Source organism: Triturus cristatus, chromosome 8 (genome assembly GCF_964204655.1).
Source record: "Triturus cristatus chromosome 8, aTriCri1.1, whole genome shotgun sequence".
In the NCBI taxonomy this organism is placed as follows: Eukaryota; Metazoa; Chordata; class Amphibia; order Caudata; family Salamandridae; genus Triturus; species Triturus cristatus.
This window is the reverse complement of record NC_140591.1, coordinates 365,609,907-365,622,512: the sequence shown is the minus strand read 5'-3', so window position 1 is coordinate 365,622,512 and position 12,606 is coordinate 365,609,907. Positions and strand designations below refer to the sequence as shown.

Genomic DNA, 12,606 nt, shown 5'->3' with positions numbered 1-12,606 from the left:
ATTTAAGATAAAAATTAAAGTAATGGGGCTCCGTTCCCATTAGTCTCTGTTCACTTTTACCTTAGCCTATCTATCTTCTAGAAAGGTTCGCCTAAAAAACTAACTACGTACAAACGAGCAAGCCAATTTCTAGAAATGTTCTTAGCACTCTAAAAATGAACAGACTATACGATGAAAACGGAAACCACTCACTTTGGGCCGTTCCATGTTCACCTGTACATTTTTTTTTTCAAATGTACAAGTTTATTTTTCATTGACAATTTGGCTGTGTTGTTTCAGGCAACGAGGAATCGCCTGGGATAGCTGTGTTTCCATCCACACAAGCAGGGAGTGAACCTAAACAGGGCCTGTGCGACAGGGGCTTTCTCCACTTCTCTTCACAAAACTAACTGATGAGGCCGGCTCAAGAGCTCTCTTTGGCAGTGACGTCAGAGTGGTCCATTGTACACACCTCAATAAAATAGCCTTCAAATTCAGACTACCAGCGCACGTGCCATTATATGCCTGGAGGAAGTCACCATAAATCTGTTCAATTGCATAGAATACCAGTGAAGTGCCACCCTAAGCTCCGGGGTTATCGTACAGAGTAGCCTGGCAATCAAGTGCCCAGGTTGTGTCATCCAAAGGACACTTAATGCCGTTATATGACCATGTAAAGTGCCAGCCCAAACATAGCCAATATTTCGGATGGCTGCACCAATATGGCCCGCACTGGACCAGAGATCCAGGGGGGTGCAAGTGCCCCTCCTTGCGACCCCCTGTGGATGCCCATGGCCAAAAACTTGCTATTGCAGATTAACGATGGACAGAAATTCTCAAAGGCCATTGACTGCAGTTTGGCCGCACAAGGTCTGTAATGAAATGAACATGGAGATTACAGAACGGGGAAGCACAGCCTGATGGGATCCGTGATAGTATAGAGGTCTTAAAACCTCATAGAGGTTAGGGAATTTGAGAGGGAGTGTTCCTAAAGCCTTAAAGGCAAGAATATGGAGTTTAAACTGTGAAGGCGTGGTAACTCCTTGACTAAAATTTCAATTCCACAATATCCCCATCAATATATGAGATTATCAAATATTAGATGACCCTCCTTCCTTACACTTACCCTCTAGGTCCAACTTGGAGTCAGACGCGGTGCCATAAGTAATAAACACCGGACCAGCAGGCATTGTTAGAGGTATCTGATAAGAGGTGTCTGTCGGGCTTTCCACAACATTTTATGCCTACAGGACTCTTGTCAGCAATAAGTGCATGATGTGTGTAAAATCTTAACCACTTCTGCGGTCTTAAGCGTAATTCTACCTATCTAAAAGCAGCTACAGTAAATCCTATTGTAATAAACTTTGCTTGATCCCTATTAACCTGCCAATATTTAAACTCAACCAGTTAATATTTAGAATTTCCCTGTCTGGTGTGCTGTGGGAGAAAGCAGTATGCAACTTGTAGCTGGATTTTGTGGAATCCATCAAGTGGCATAACCTTCAGAAAAGGGTCTGTCCTGACAGACAAACCAAATCAATGGTGGTGGCGGCAACAGTTGAATTACGGATACCCACTGAAGACAGCGGGTGGTGGAGAGGCCCTCCAGCCTACATGAGTCATTCTCTTAGGGTCTTATTTTACCTGCATTATGCAAACATTTAACTACTATTGAGAGTAGGGAAAATTCTTAGTGTTTCTAGTGACCTCTACCACAGGAGTCTCCAAACTACTGATGTCTAGTTGTTCTATTGCAGCTTAAAGATAATTAGGAACAAAATGGAAATCTTGCTCCAGTTGCATGAGACTTTGTTATGGTCTCTTCATTTGTGGCCTGTTACACTGCGGACTGCCTGGCTCTGGTCCCATTAGTAAACACCTTAGAGATAAGAATTGGTTGAGGTAAGTGACTCAGTCCTGTTTTAACAAGATTAATGTTATGGAGATAATTTTACATCCATTTGCTTTACAGTATGGATGGTTACTGAAATGGCTCTCCACTTTGGCGCACACAATATAGCTACCCATAAACTGCATTTGATGCAGAGCGTTGCTGGTAGAGTCAGCTCATGTTTGACCACCTTTGGCCTCAGAGTGAAATCATGTACATGAGTGCACTAAACACAGCTCTATATCTATTTATCAATGTTCTTGGAGGGAGAAACTCATCTCTTTTAGGCACTTTCTCCAGGCTCACGTGTGATGTCAACACACTCGTTGACACTACAATTCACAAGACCAGAAGGAACTGGCCCAGAGAGCAACGCATTTTCAGCCAAATCTACACAGTTGCGGAATTATTCTGGACTAAATACGCTGAAGTAGCTGGACTTGATTTAATTGAAGAAAACCATGAAGATATGGTACTATCCTGTGTACCACTTTTGAAAACTTTGGTGATTAGCGATAGTCCCAGGAAGCCCTTCAGGGGTTATGCTGGGCTCTTTAAAACCGACACGAAGACAGAGATGCTGTGACTACCATGGTCTAGCAGGTATCCCAAGGAAGTTGCTTCAATTAAAATTGTTGCCTGTCATCAGCACAGAGTGACAAACGAAAAAAAGACAAGGAGATGGGCAATCAGAGGGAACAGAGCTTTGAATCTTTCACATGCCTAAACCTAACCTACCTCCATCACACATACACACGCAGCATCCAAATCACAAGTCATAGAGAAGCAAATGGACTGCAAAAACCTTGCCACTGAGGTCTTACATAAAACTCTATACTCCATTAGAATCTGCCACCCTCTAAACCACCATGTAAGCATCTCTGGAGAAGTAGTACACAAGACCCTCATTATGAGTAGACTAGAATATGATGTGAAATATTGATGGGCCCGAATCTTCAGTTCAACTCCTATCCCCACACTGAGTGACAGCTATTCCAAACATTACTCCCTGGAATGGGGAACCATACGAGGTGACCAGAGTTATTGCGTTGTTTCGCATGTAGTAGTTTACATTATTTGGGGTAAAACTGCTGACATTTTCCAAAGTGCGCAGGAGTGCCGGTGGGGGTGAAGGGTGGTGTTTAGGGGATAGAGGTGCATGGCATGCTTGGGCCTGTCCACTGGGAGCATTGCCAGCTCCACCCACAGTGCCGCAGGGGGCGGATGGAAGGGCAGACAACACTGCTCCCTGCAGCCCCTGCAGCATCTGGAAGGCTCTGGTGTCTATGGCCCAAATTATTGGGTAGGGAGTTTGTGAAACTGATAATTCCAGGATACAGTTGGAATTGCACTCTGGGAGAAATACCCCAACTCATAATGACGGTCAAAGAGTCATGGTGCCTTCACCGCTACTTGAAGGGGAGAAGTATGCTTACCTAGGTCTAAATCTATTTATCAGTGACTGGATTATATGGACTTCTCATACATACCTTATTCCTGGTAAACTGGGTTTTGGAAAAGATATGGAGACTTTGAACTTGTAACTGATATAGTGATCCCCATATGATTTTCTAGATGTGTGTGTGTATGTGTGTGTGCATTTATGCGTGAAGCTTTTTTCTCTCCATAAAAGTAACAATTGTGTTTGTTGTATTTATTCTTTGACAGGAGCACATGATCCAGAATGAAGTGTCTATTTTACGGAAGGTCAAGCATCCCAATATCGTTCTCCTGATTGAGGAGATGGACATGCCAATGGAACTCTATCTTGTGATGGAGCTTGTGAAGGTAAATCTTCTTTACAGTTTCATCTCTTTTAGATGGTTCACCAGAAGGGCATCTCCAGAGAGTCTTGAAAACAACATCCTTTGTCTCTTCATTCTGATGTTTTGATTAGTGCTGTGTTTTGACTGTCATAACTTCCGAGCTCTTGCATGTAAAAGATACGAAATATTTACTGGGAGGGGAAAATTACGTTAAATTGGGCGGGGTAAACAACAAAGTCCAATTTTCTTCATTATGACCCATGTTACTAGACAATCTCATTTGAAACGGAACCTGAAGTGTTCAGTTCACTGAACTTTATGTGGTTTGGTCCAGCTCTTAGGTTAGAGTCAAGAGCTTTTCAAAGTTTTGGTTTTTTAACACACAAATATCTGACCCTATATTTTAATAATTGGAAAAATCAAATGTTGACCTGATGGTCTGACATAGAGCAAAGGCCTCAAATGGCAAAAGTCAATCATGCCCTCCACTGCTCAGTTGCCATCAAATAATGTTTAGGGCATTCTTCCACTACCAAGATGTTGCCTTCCTCTTAGCATTCTAAATTTACTTTATTGAATCTCGGCATGGACACGCCTTCACCACCCTACAAAACTGTTACGACATGTGGAGCTTTATAACTTCTCTGCTCTACAAAGTGATTTCAGCATGCAACACTCTGTTAAGGACCGGATGTATAATTGCACGTATTACAAAAACTGGTCACAGTTTGCAACCACTCTTTTTGTGACCAGTGTGGAATTTTGCAATTTGATCATGTACCTAATATGTCAGTTAAAAAAATTCACAATCAGATTGAGTTGCAATCCAATCTACCCAATTAATATTCATCTGATACTTTGCAAATTGCAACTCAATACGATGAAGCAATTAAGGGGATGGTGGTCTGCAAAGGTCAGCGGACCAGCATGTCTGCAATTGTTTTGAAATAAAGTATTGTTTTTAAAGCAGCCTCATTTTGTTAAAGGAAACTGGGGCTGCCTTTAAAATAATAAACATTCTTTTTACAAAGTTTCCCTGAGAGATGGCAGGAGTCCTTTCGACCACTGCCAATTCCAAAATGGAATGCGACCCATTCTGCAAACGTGTTACCATCCCAACTGAGTAGTCGTAACTTTTCATTGGGTTGCAACTGGAATTCTGGTCTCAAGCCATTGATGCAAACAATCCAACATAGAAAAAAAACTACTTTGTGGTTGCAAATGCTTCTATTTTGCAAATCAGAATCTCTGCTGCTTCACAATAGACCTGTACATCTGACCCTTAAACTCTAAACAATAAAAATGAAGGAATGAAAATCTTTGGTTAGCCAGTTTAATTAATAGCTGCACTATACATCAGAGGATATTTTAAAATCAATGCCAGATGTTTTAGGTTTTTAGAAACATTAAGCATTTTTTTTTTTTTTAAACCTTTATTTATGTCAACATGGATCACAGCTATTCAGCCGACATCCCGGAGGCCCGGCAGCATGATAAGAACACGTAAGAAGGTCCATAGCTATAGAACAGGAGTATCAAAGGTTTAGTTTTAAATTAAACCGGAAATAAAAACACAAGCAAGGCAGAGCATATAATAAACATGCGCTAGATCTCAGTTGGGGCGAGGTCCCACTCCCATCAGCAGATCAGTACAACACGCTAAAGAAGTGAGGGGAAAGCAGAGGTATGGACTCCAAGTTATAATCAGTTTTACATCCAAAGTTGGAAATAGAGCTAGGGGGAAAGTTGCACATCTAGCGTCTCAGTAACCGGGGGCACACAAATATCACCCCTATAATGGTTCCATTGCCCCCATATCTTATGCCATTTCTTAGGGCGACCTCGGGCACTGTACACCGTTTTCTCTCGGAACATGCCCCAGTCCATATTTTCCATCCATGTCACCAAGGTGGGAGGTCTCTGGGATCCCCACAGCTGCGCAATATCTCGCTTCGCCACCATATTCCCCAGGGTCACCCATTGGGTATGAGCGGCATCATAATCGGTGGGACCCCAGACATTCAATAGGCAACGTCTTGCCTCCGGTAGCAGTGCGATACCCGTGACCTCTTCCATCACATCATGAATTTGTTTCCAGAACTCTGTGATCTCCCCACATTCCCAAATAATGTGTAGAAAGGTGCCCAACATCCCACAGCCTCTCTTGCATAAGCCATCTTCAGAGAAACCCATGTGAATCAGGCGGGGCCCCGTGATGTAAACCCTGTGAAGTATCTTAAGCTGCACCAGCCTCAGTCTCGCCGGGATCGCAACCTCCTTCGGAGAGGAGATGGCATACTGCCAGTCCTCATCGTCCAGCTCGAGACCATCCCTAGTCCATTGTTCGCGCACATCGAGGAGGAGGTCGGTCCGAACATTAACAAGCTTCTTGTAAATCAAGGAGATTGTACTCTCCGGCATATGGCCATCCAGAATCCGATCCTCCAAAGGAGAGGACTCAGGCACGACCTCCCCCTCGGCAAAGACAGATAGCAGAGCATGACGCACCTGGGCATATCGAAAGTATTCAGTACCCCCTAATTCGTACTCCGTCTGCAGCGTCTCAAACGATTTCACCTCACCCTTAGCCAGCAGATCCCCAACTCTAGAAATCCCAATTAGGTCCCACTTCTCGAACCCTTTCGTGTGCCATAATTTCCCCAATTTATCGGATTCGAAAAGCGGAGTAGCCTGGGTAAGCCTGTCCTTCCAGTCCAACAAATTTGTAACCGCCTTCCACACATGCACCGCCGTCTTGGTTGGCCCTGTGAGGGACCCATCCAGTGATTTGGAATACAGCGCTGTTGTAATCTTGGTATGCTCTGCCCCCCCCCTTTTTTCCCTGCCCGGTTGGTACCTTCCCCTGGTTGGTTATGAACGTTCTATGCAGCCTCCCTGAGGCACTTACTGTGAGAGAAATGTGTGGACCAGTTGGTGATGCGTAATAAACGTGTTCTCACCTGAGTATATTCTTCATTTTACAACACTGGCGACGAACACTGCGTGGGGGCAGTGCATCACCATCCCCAGCTTGAAGCAATTCTTCGTCCATCCGCTCCTTGCTTTCTGCCTTCTTGATTCTTCTCATCATCTATCAGGACTCAGTCAGTCTGGCGCTATTCAAGTGAGTGTTGGGTTTGGAGGCTGTGTGGCAGCGTACGACTTCCAGGAACTTTTCGCCTCGCCTGTTGTCAAGTAGCAGGAGTGTGTCATCTGGCATTTTTATGCCTGTCTGTACTGCTGGTTGTCCCTTCGACCCCTGCCACTCTCAGCTTTTCATGCCGGCGCTGCCGTTGCTTCCTTCACACTGCGGAGTGGTGTAAGGGTGATCGCTTGTGATATTGCGTTTTACCGTGTTCAATCTGTGTGGCTATTGCGGCTGACTGCAACTTTTCCTCAAACTGTTCAGTCCGGCGTTGCCGCTGCTCTCGCTCCCTCACGCTGCTGTGTGGCGTATGGGTGATTGCTGTGGTCTCCTTCACCGGGTTCCATCAAAGGGCTATCGCGGCTGGCGCCTTACGCCGCTACGCCTCCAGAAATTTTCCTCAGCTTGTTGTCGAAGCGCTCTTGTTCTCCTCAGCGAGGAGTCTCACGTCGTGTAAGAGAGGATATCGAGTGGTCTGCCGTCCGCGACTCTCCGTATCCTTTGTGTCCTGAGGAGACCTTCGTCAAGTGAGCGCCCCCGGTGGTTTTGCTGTTGATTTCAGCTGTTTCCAGTCAGGAAATAAATTGAGGAAATTACTTCAGTTTCGATTATTCAGATTCCACATAATTGTGTTTAACGCTGAGGGGCACAGCTGTCAGCCTGTCTTTCATCAGAGTGTGCTGGTCTTTTTGGGCGGATTCCAGTCAGAAAGTTTTTTTCAAAAGTATATCTGTTATTCTGTACTTACATTTCTTCAACGCTGATGGGCACAGCTTTCCGCCTGCTTTTATCTAAAGTGCATTCAACGTGCTCTGGTGATCACTCTGTACACTGACAGGCACAGGTTGTTTTTGGTCAACGCTGATGGGCACAGCTTATTAGCCTGTCATGGGATTTTCGTTCTCCGGAATTACATTATATTGTGTTTGCATTACACACTGTCCTTGTATTGCTGATTTATCGCATGTATAATTGCAATCGTTTTCTTTGTGTCATTCCTGCTTATCTAGTGTGTAATTTTCTACGAGTTGTTTTTGTCAAATTTCCACTTTGTGGGTTGGGGTGTTGTCCAGTCAGTAATGGCGGCATTAAACATGGCGTTACCTCCCTCTTTCCTCAATGAAGAAGGGGATCCTGCCATATGTTGGAGAGATTGGAGGGTCATTTTTGAGTCATATCTAGTTGCGATAGGAGGAGAAAAATTTTCTAACTTCAGAAAACAACATATTTTGCTACATAATCTAGGTATAGAGGGGAGGAAGATTTATAATAATCTGGAAGGACCTGATACAGAGGATGAAGGAGGTAGTGAAGGAGATTTCAATGTGTATTTGGCTACCATGAATAAGTTGGAGAAACAATTTGGGAAAGCAATAAATGTGGTATTGGAAAGACATAAATTTTTCTCAAGGGTTCAAGGCAAGAGTGAAAAGGTAAAATCATACATTGCTGCTCTTAAGGGGTTATCCAATACGTGTGAGTTCGAAGGGTTAACTGACTCCCTTATCAGAGACCAGTTGGTCAGGTGTACTAATAACCATAAAATTCAGGAGAAATTGTTGACAGGTAATCCAGATTTGAAACAAGCAGTGGACATAGCATTAAGTATTGAGCACACGGCGGAGTGCATAAAAGAGATTAATGTGGGGGATGATACTAAAACTAAATGTCATGAAGTTAATGCTATTGTCAAGCAAGAGAGGTCTAAAGAAAAGGATGTTAAACTTAAAAATATGAGCACCTCAAGTGTCAAATTTAAGTGTTACAGGTGTGGTAATCCCGCACATTTGGCTAATAGTCCAGCTTGCCCGGCGAGGGGTGCTACATGTCATAACTGTGGCAAGAAAGGACACATAGCCAGAGTGTGTAATAATAATTCTATGACAGTCTCCTTAGTGGATTCAGAAAATGTACCAGAGGATGTTAAGTTCACTTTTCAGGTAGTAGACAAGGACAGTACCGTTAACTTTCCGGAATGCACTATCACAGTTGACAATAAGTTGATAAATGTCCTTGCTGATTCATGTTCCCCATATACGTTGTTAGATGGTAAAGTGTTCGAAGGGTTATTTCCTAACAAAGTAGGAACTCTGGAAAAAGCTGACATAAAACTTAGAGGGTATGGGGGAGACCCTATCTCATTGTTAGGTATGACCACCATGAGGATTGAGTATAAAGGTAGAAGCACAGTAGGGAAAATTTATGTATCAGAGAAAGGATCCAACTTAATTGGATGGAGACATCAAAAAGATCTAGGGATGAAGCTTGATCCTAACAGCACTGACCAAGTTCTTTTAGTGGATAGATCGGTGTGTGGTCAATCCATCTGTGAAGAATTCCCAGAGGTGTTCACTAACAAATTGGGCCAACTCAAGAACTACCAACATTGCATAAAATTAAAAGACAAGGCCAAAGCCATTGCACATAAAGTGAGGCCTATCCCTCATTTAATGCATGAACCTTTACAAAAAGAATTAGACAGACTGCTGGGGTTAGGGGTCATAGAACCCATTGAATGTTCCCAATGGTTGTCTCCAATTGTTATCACGTCCAAGGCGGCCAGCAAGGACATTAGGCTTTGCATTGACCTTAGGAACTTAAACAAAGAAATTTGGGTAGATAGGCATCCGCTACCCAGAATACATGAAATTTTAACTTTAATCAAAGACGCCAGTCTTTTTAGTGTCCTTGACTTATCATCAGCATACCACCAGGTTGAGTTACACCCGGAATGCAGACATCTGACCTCGTTTGTAACTCCGTTAGGGGCATTTCAGTACCGCCGCATGCCGTTTGGGCTGGCCTCGGCAGCAGCTGCATTTCAAAGAATCATGCAGCATGTACTCAAGGAGGCCCCTGGCACGATGTGCTTTCAGGACGATATCTTGATATTTGGAAAGGATGAACTTGAACACAATGACAGGTTGAGAAGTACCCTTACCAAATTGAGCCAAGCAGGTCTTACATTAAAAAGAGACAAATGCCAAATAGGGGTAAAGTCCGTAGAGTATTTAGGACACACCATCTCCAATGAAGGTATCAAACCTAAAATGAATTTAGTGGAGGCAATACAGGAAGCTACGGCCCCCACTAACGTTGAAGAAGTAAAGTCCTTTTTAGGGTTAGCTGAGTACTACTCTAAGTTTATTCAAAACTATGCAGGAAGGGTAGAACCGTTAAGGAATCTTCTCAAAAGTAAAGTGCCGTTTATATGGGAGGAGAATTGTAAGCGAGCTTTTGCTGACATAAAAGATTGCATTACCCGAGCTCCTTTCTTGGGTAGATTTGATCCTACTAAAACTACGTACCTTTCCACGGATGCCAGTAATAAAGGGTTGGGAGCCAGCCTTACTCAAAAAACAGGAAATACTGAACAAGTGATAGCATTTGCATCCAGAACACTAAAAGGTGCGGAACAAAACTACTCGGTCATCGAGAAAGAAGCGCTAGCTTGTTATTGGGCTGCTAACCATTTCAAGTTTTTTCTGTGGGGGATACCGTTTACCATCAAAACGGATCACAAGCCACTTATGTATGTATTCACGACCAAGGGGTCTACTAGGCTAACACCAAGGATAGCTAAGTGGATGATAGGTTTGGAAGGGTTCAACTTCAGGGTAGAGTACGTACCTGGGAGAACAAATGTAATTGCTGATTTCCTGTCTCGTTCCCCTTTACAAGTCAACGATGATGGTAAGGAGGAGGAAAGTGATGTGATTGTATTAGAAGTAACAGGTTTGACTAAGGAAGAATGGGAAGAACAAAATGATCTAGACGAAACTTTGAAAACTGTAAAAGAATGCATCCACAACGGTTGGCCAGAGCAAAAGAGCAGGTTGTCTGACATGGTGGGGAAATTCTGGGAAGTTAGACATGAAATGGTTGAAATCAATGGAACTATACATAGGGGGGAGAAAATTGTACCCCCTGAAGGTATGAGGAGAAAAATTATTTCCCTAGCCCATGTGGGTCATCTAGGGAGGAGTTTAACTAAGAATAGAGTAAGAGAAGGTTACTGGTGGCCCAGCATGGACAAGGAAGTAGAGGAAATTGTGAAAAACTGTGAAGACTGTGCTAGGAGTGACAAGACTCTGTCTGCTAGGAAACCTCCTTTATCACCCGTGGAAGTTCCTGATCGTCCCTGGGCCAAACTGGCATTAGACATTATAGGACCGTTAAACTCAAGACAAGCCTCGGACCGCTTTATACTGGTCCTCATAGACTATCACTCAAGATGGGTGGTAACCAAATGGGTGAATATGATTGACACTAAAGTCTTGATCCAGTTCTTAAAGGACACTTTCTATGAAGAAGGTATTCCGGATGCCATTGTAACTGACAATGGAGTCCAGTTTACCTCAGAGTTGATGAAGGAATTTTTGGCTGGCCTACGCATCAACCATTTGAAAACAGCGTTGTATTGTCCGAGAGCAAATGGTCTTGTGGAGCGTATGAACAGAGTCATCAAAGAATGCATACAAAGAGCAGAGGCCACTGGCATTCCAACCAAACAAGCTCTACAAGAAATGATATGGTCGTACCGGACGGCACCCAACACCATCACTCATGTTTCTCCTTTTGTATCTTTGAAAGGAAGGAAGCCTAAGACCATTCTCACGGCAGGATGGTTGTGTAAGACCTACAACTGCGAGATAGACAGGTCGAACATTGCAAGGCAAATTGAGAAACAACAGGAAAAGTACAAGTTGAGATACGATTTGAAACAAAGCGTCAAAGTACCGTCAATGGTGTCAGGTGATTGGGTTCGGATAGACTTACCACCTGCCAGAAGGAGGAATGCTTCTAGGTTCTCTGAGCCTATCAAAATAGCAAGTGTTGGAAGGAACGTGGTCCATTTGGATAATGGACAAACATGGGGTATGGACAAAGTGGTAAAATGTGGCCCTCCAACAAAAGAAGGAGGTACTCATGCACCGTTGACTAGGAACCACGACCTGGTTCGCAGTTCTACAAGGAACACTACTAGTCCGGTGTGGCACAAAGACTATGTGATTCCTTAGATTTCAGCTCTAATTCTGTTGCTGCATTTATGGTTGCCCAGGGAGATGTGTTGTAATCTTGGTATGCTCTGCCCCCCCCCCTTTTTTCCCTGCCCGGTTGGTACCTTCCCCTGGTTGGTTATGAACGTTCTATGCAGCCTCCCTGAGGCACTTACTGTGAGAGAAATGTGTGGACCAGTTGGTGATGCGTAATAAACGTGTTCTCACCTGAGTATATTCTTCATTTTACAACAAGCGCCCTAAGATAATTACCCCCGCGCAACAACCACCGATCCATAGCAAAGCCAGGGTTCAACGCCGGACCATAAACACCATGGTTAATCGCTCCCAACTGGGTAGCCCAATAATATCTTCTGATGTCAGGGAGTGCAATCCCCCCGTCATACCATGGAAGGGTCAACTTTGCAATAGCTATACGCGGTCGACCGTCCCACAACAGCGAGCGCTGGAGACTCTCTACCTCACGAAAATAACAGGCCGGAACTAACTCTATGGTATTCTGTAGGGCATAGGGAAATCGGGGAAGAGACATCATTTTAAACAATGCGGCGCGGCCTAGGAGGGAGAGCGGCAGCCGCCTCCAACCCGCAACGTCCCGTCTCAAACGTGACAACGGAGGAAGTAGGTTCTTCTCATATCGGACAGATGGATCGGTGGAAATATATATCCCTAAGTACAGAAAGCCCTGCTGGGCGATCTGGATGGAGCAATTCCGCGGGACGATAGGGGTGTTTCCACTTAGAACATATAGATGCGACTTTCCCCAGTTAATGGCGAGACCCGAGTTTCTACCAAAAGAATTCA

The 12,606-nt window shown here is 44.1% G+C and overlaps 1 protein-coding gene across 3 annotated transcripts in view; it reads left to right on the top strand.

Annotated features, from left to right (window-relative positions):
* DCLK1 (doublecortin like kinase 1) overlaps nt 1–12,606 on the top strand; it is a 1,175,807-nt gene that overhangs the window by 1,021,035 nt on the left and 142,166 nt on the right. For all 3 annotated transcript variants that reach the window (XM_085621707.1, XM_085621706.1, XM_085621708.1), the window contains exon 10: nt 3,539–3,658. In XM_085621707.1, coding sequence (XP_085477833.1) covers nt 3,539–3,658 — 120 coding nt within the window. The remainder of the gene's footprint in view (nt 1–3,538; nt 3,659–12,606) is intronic.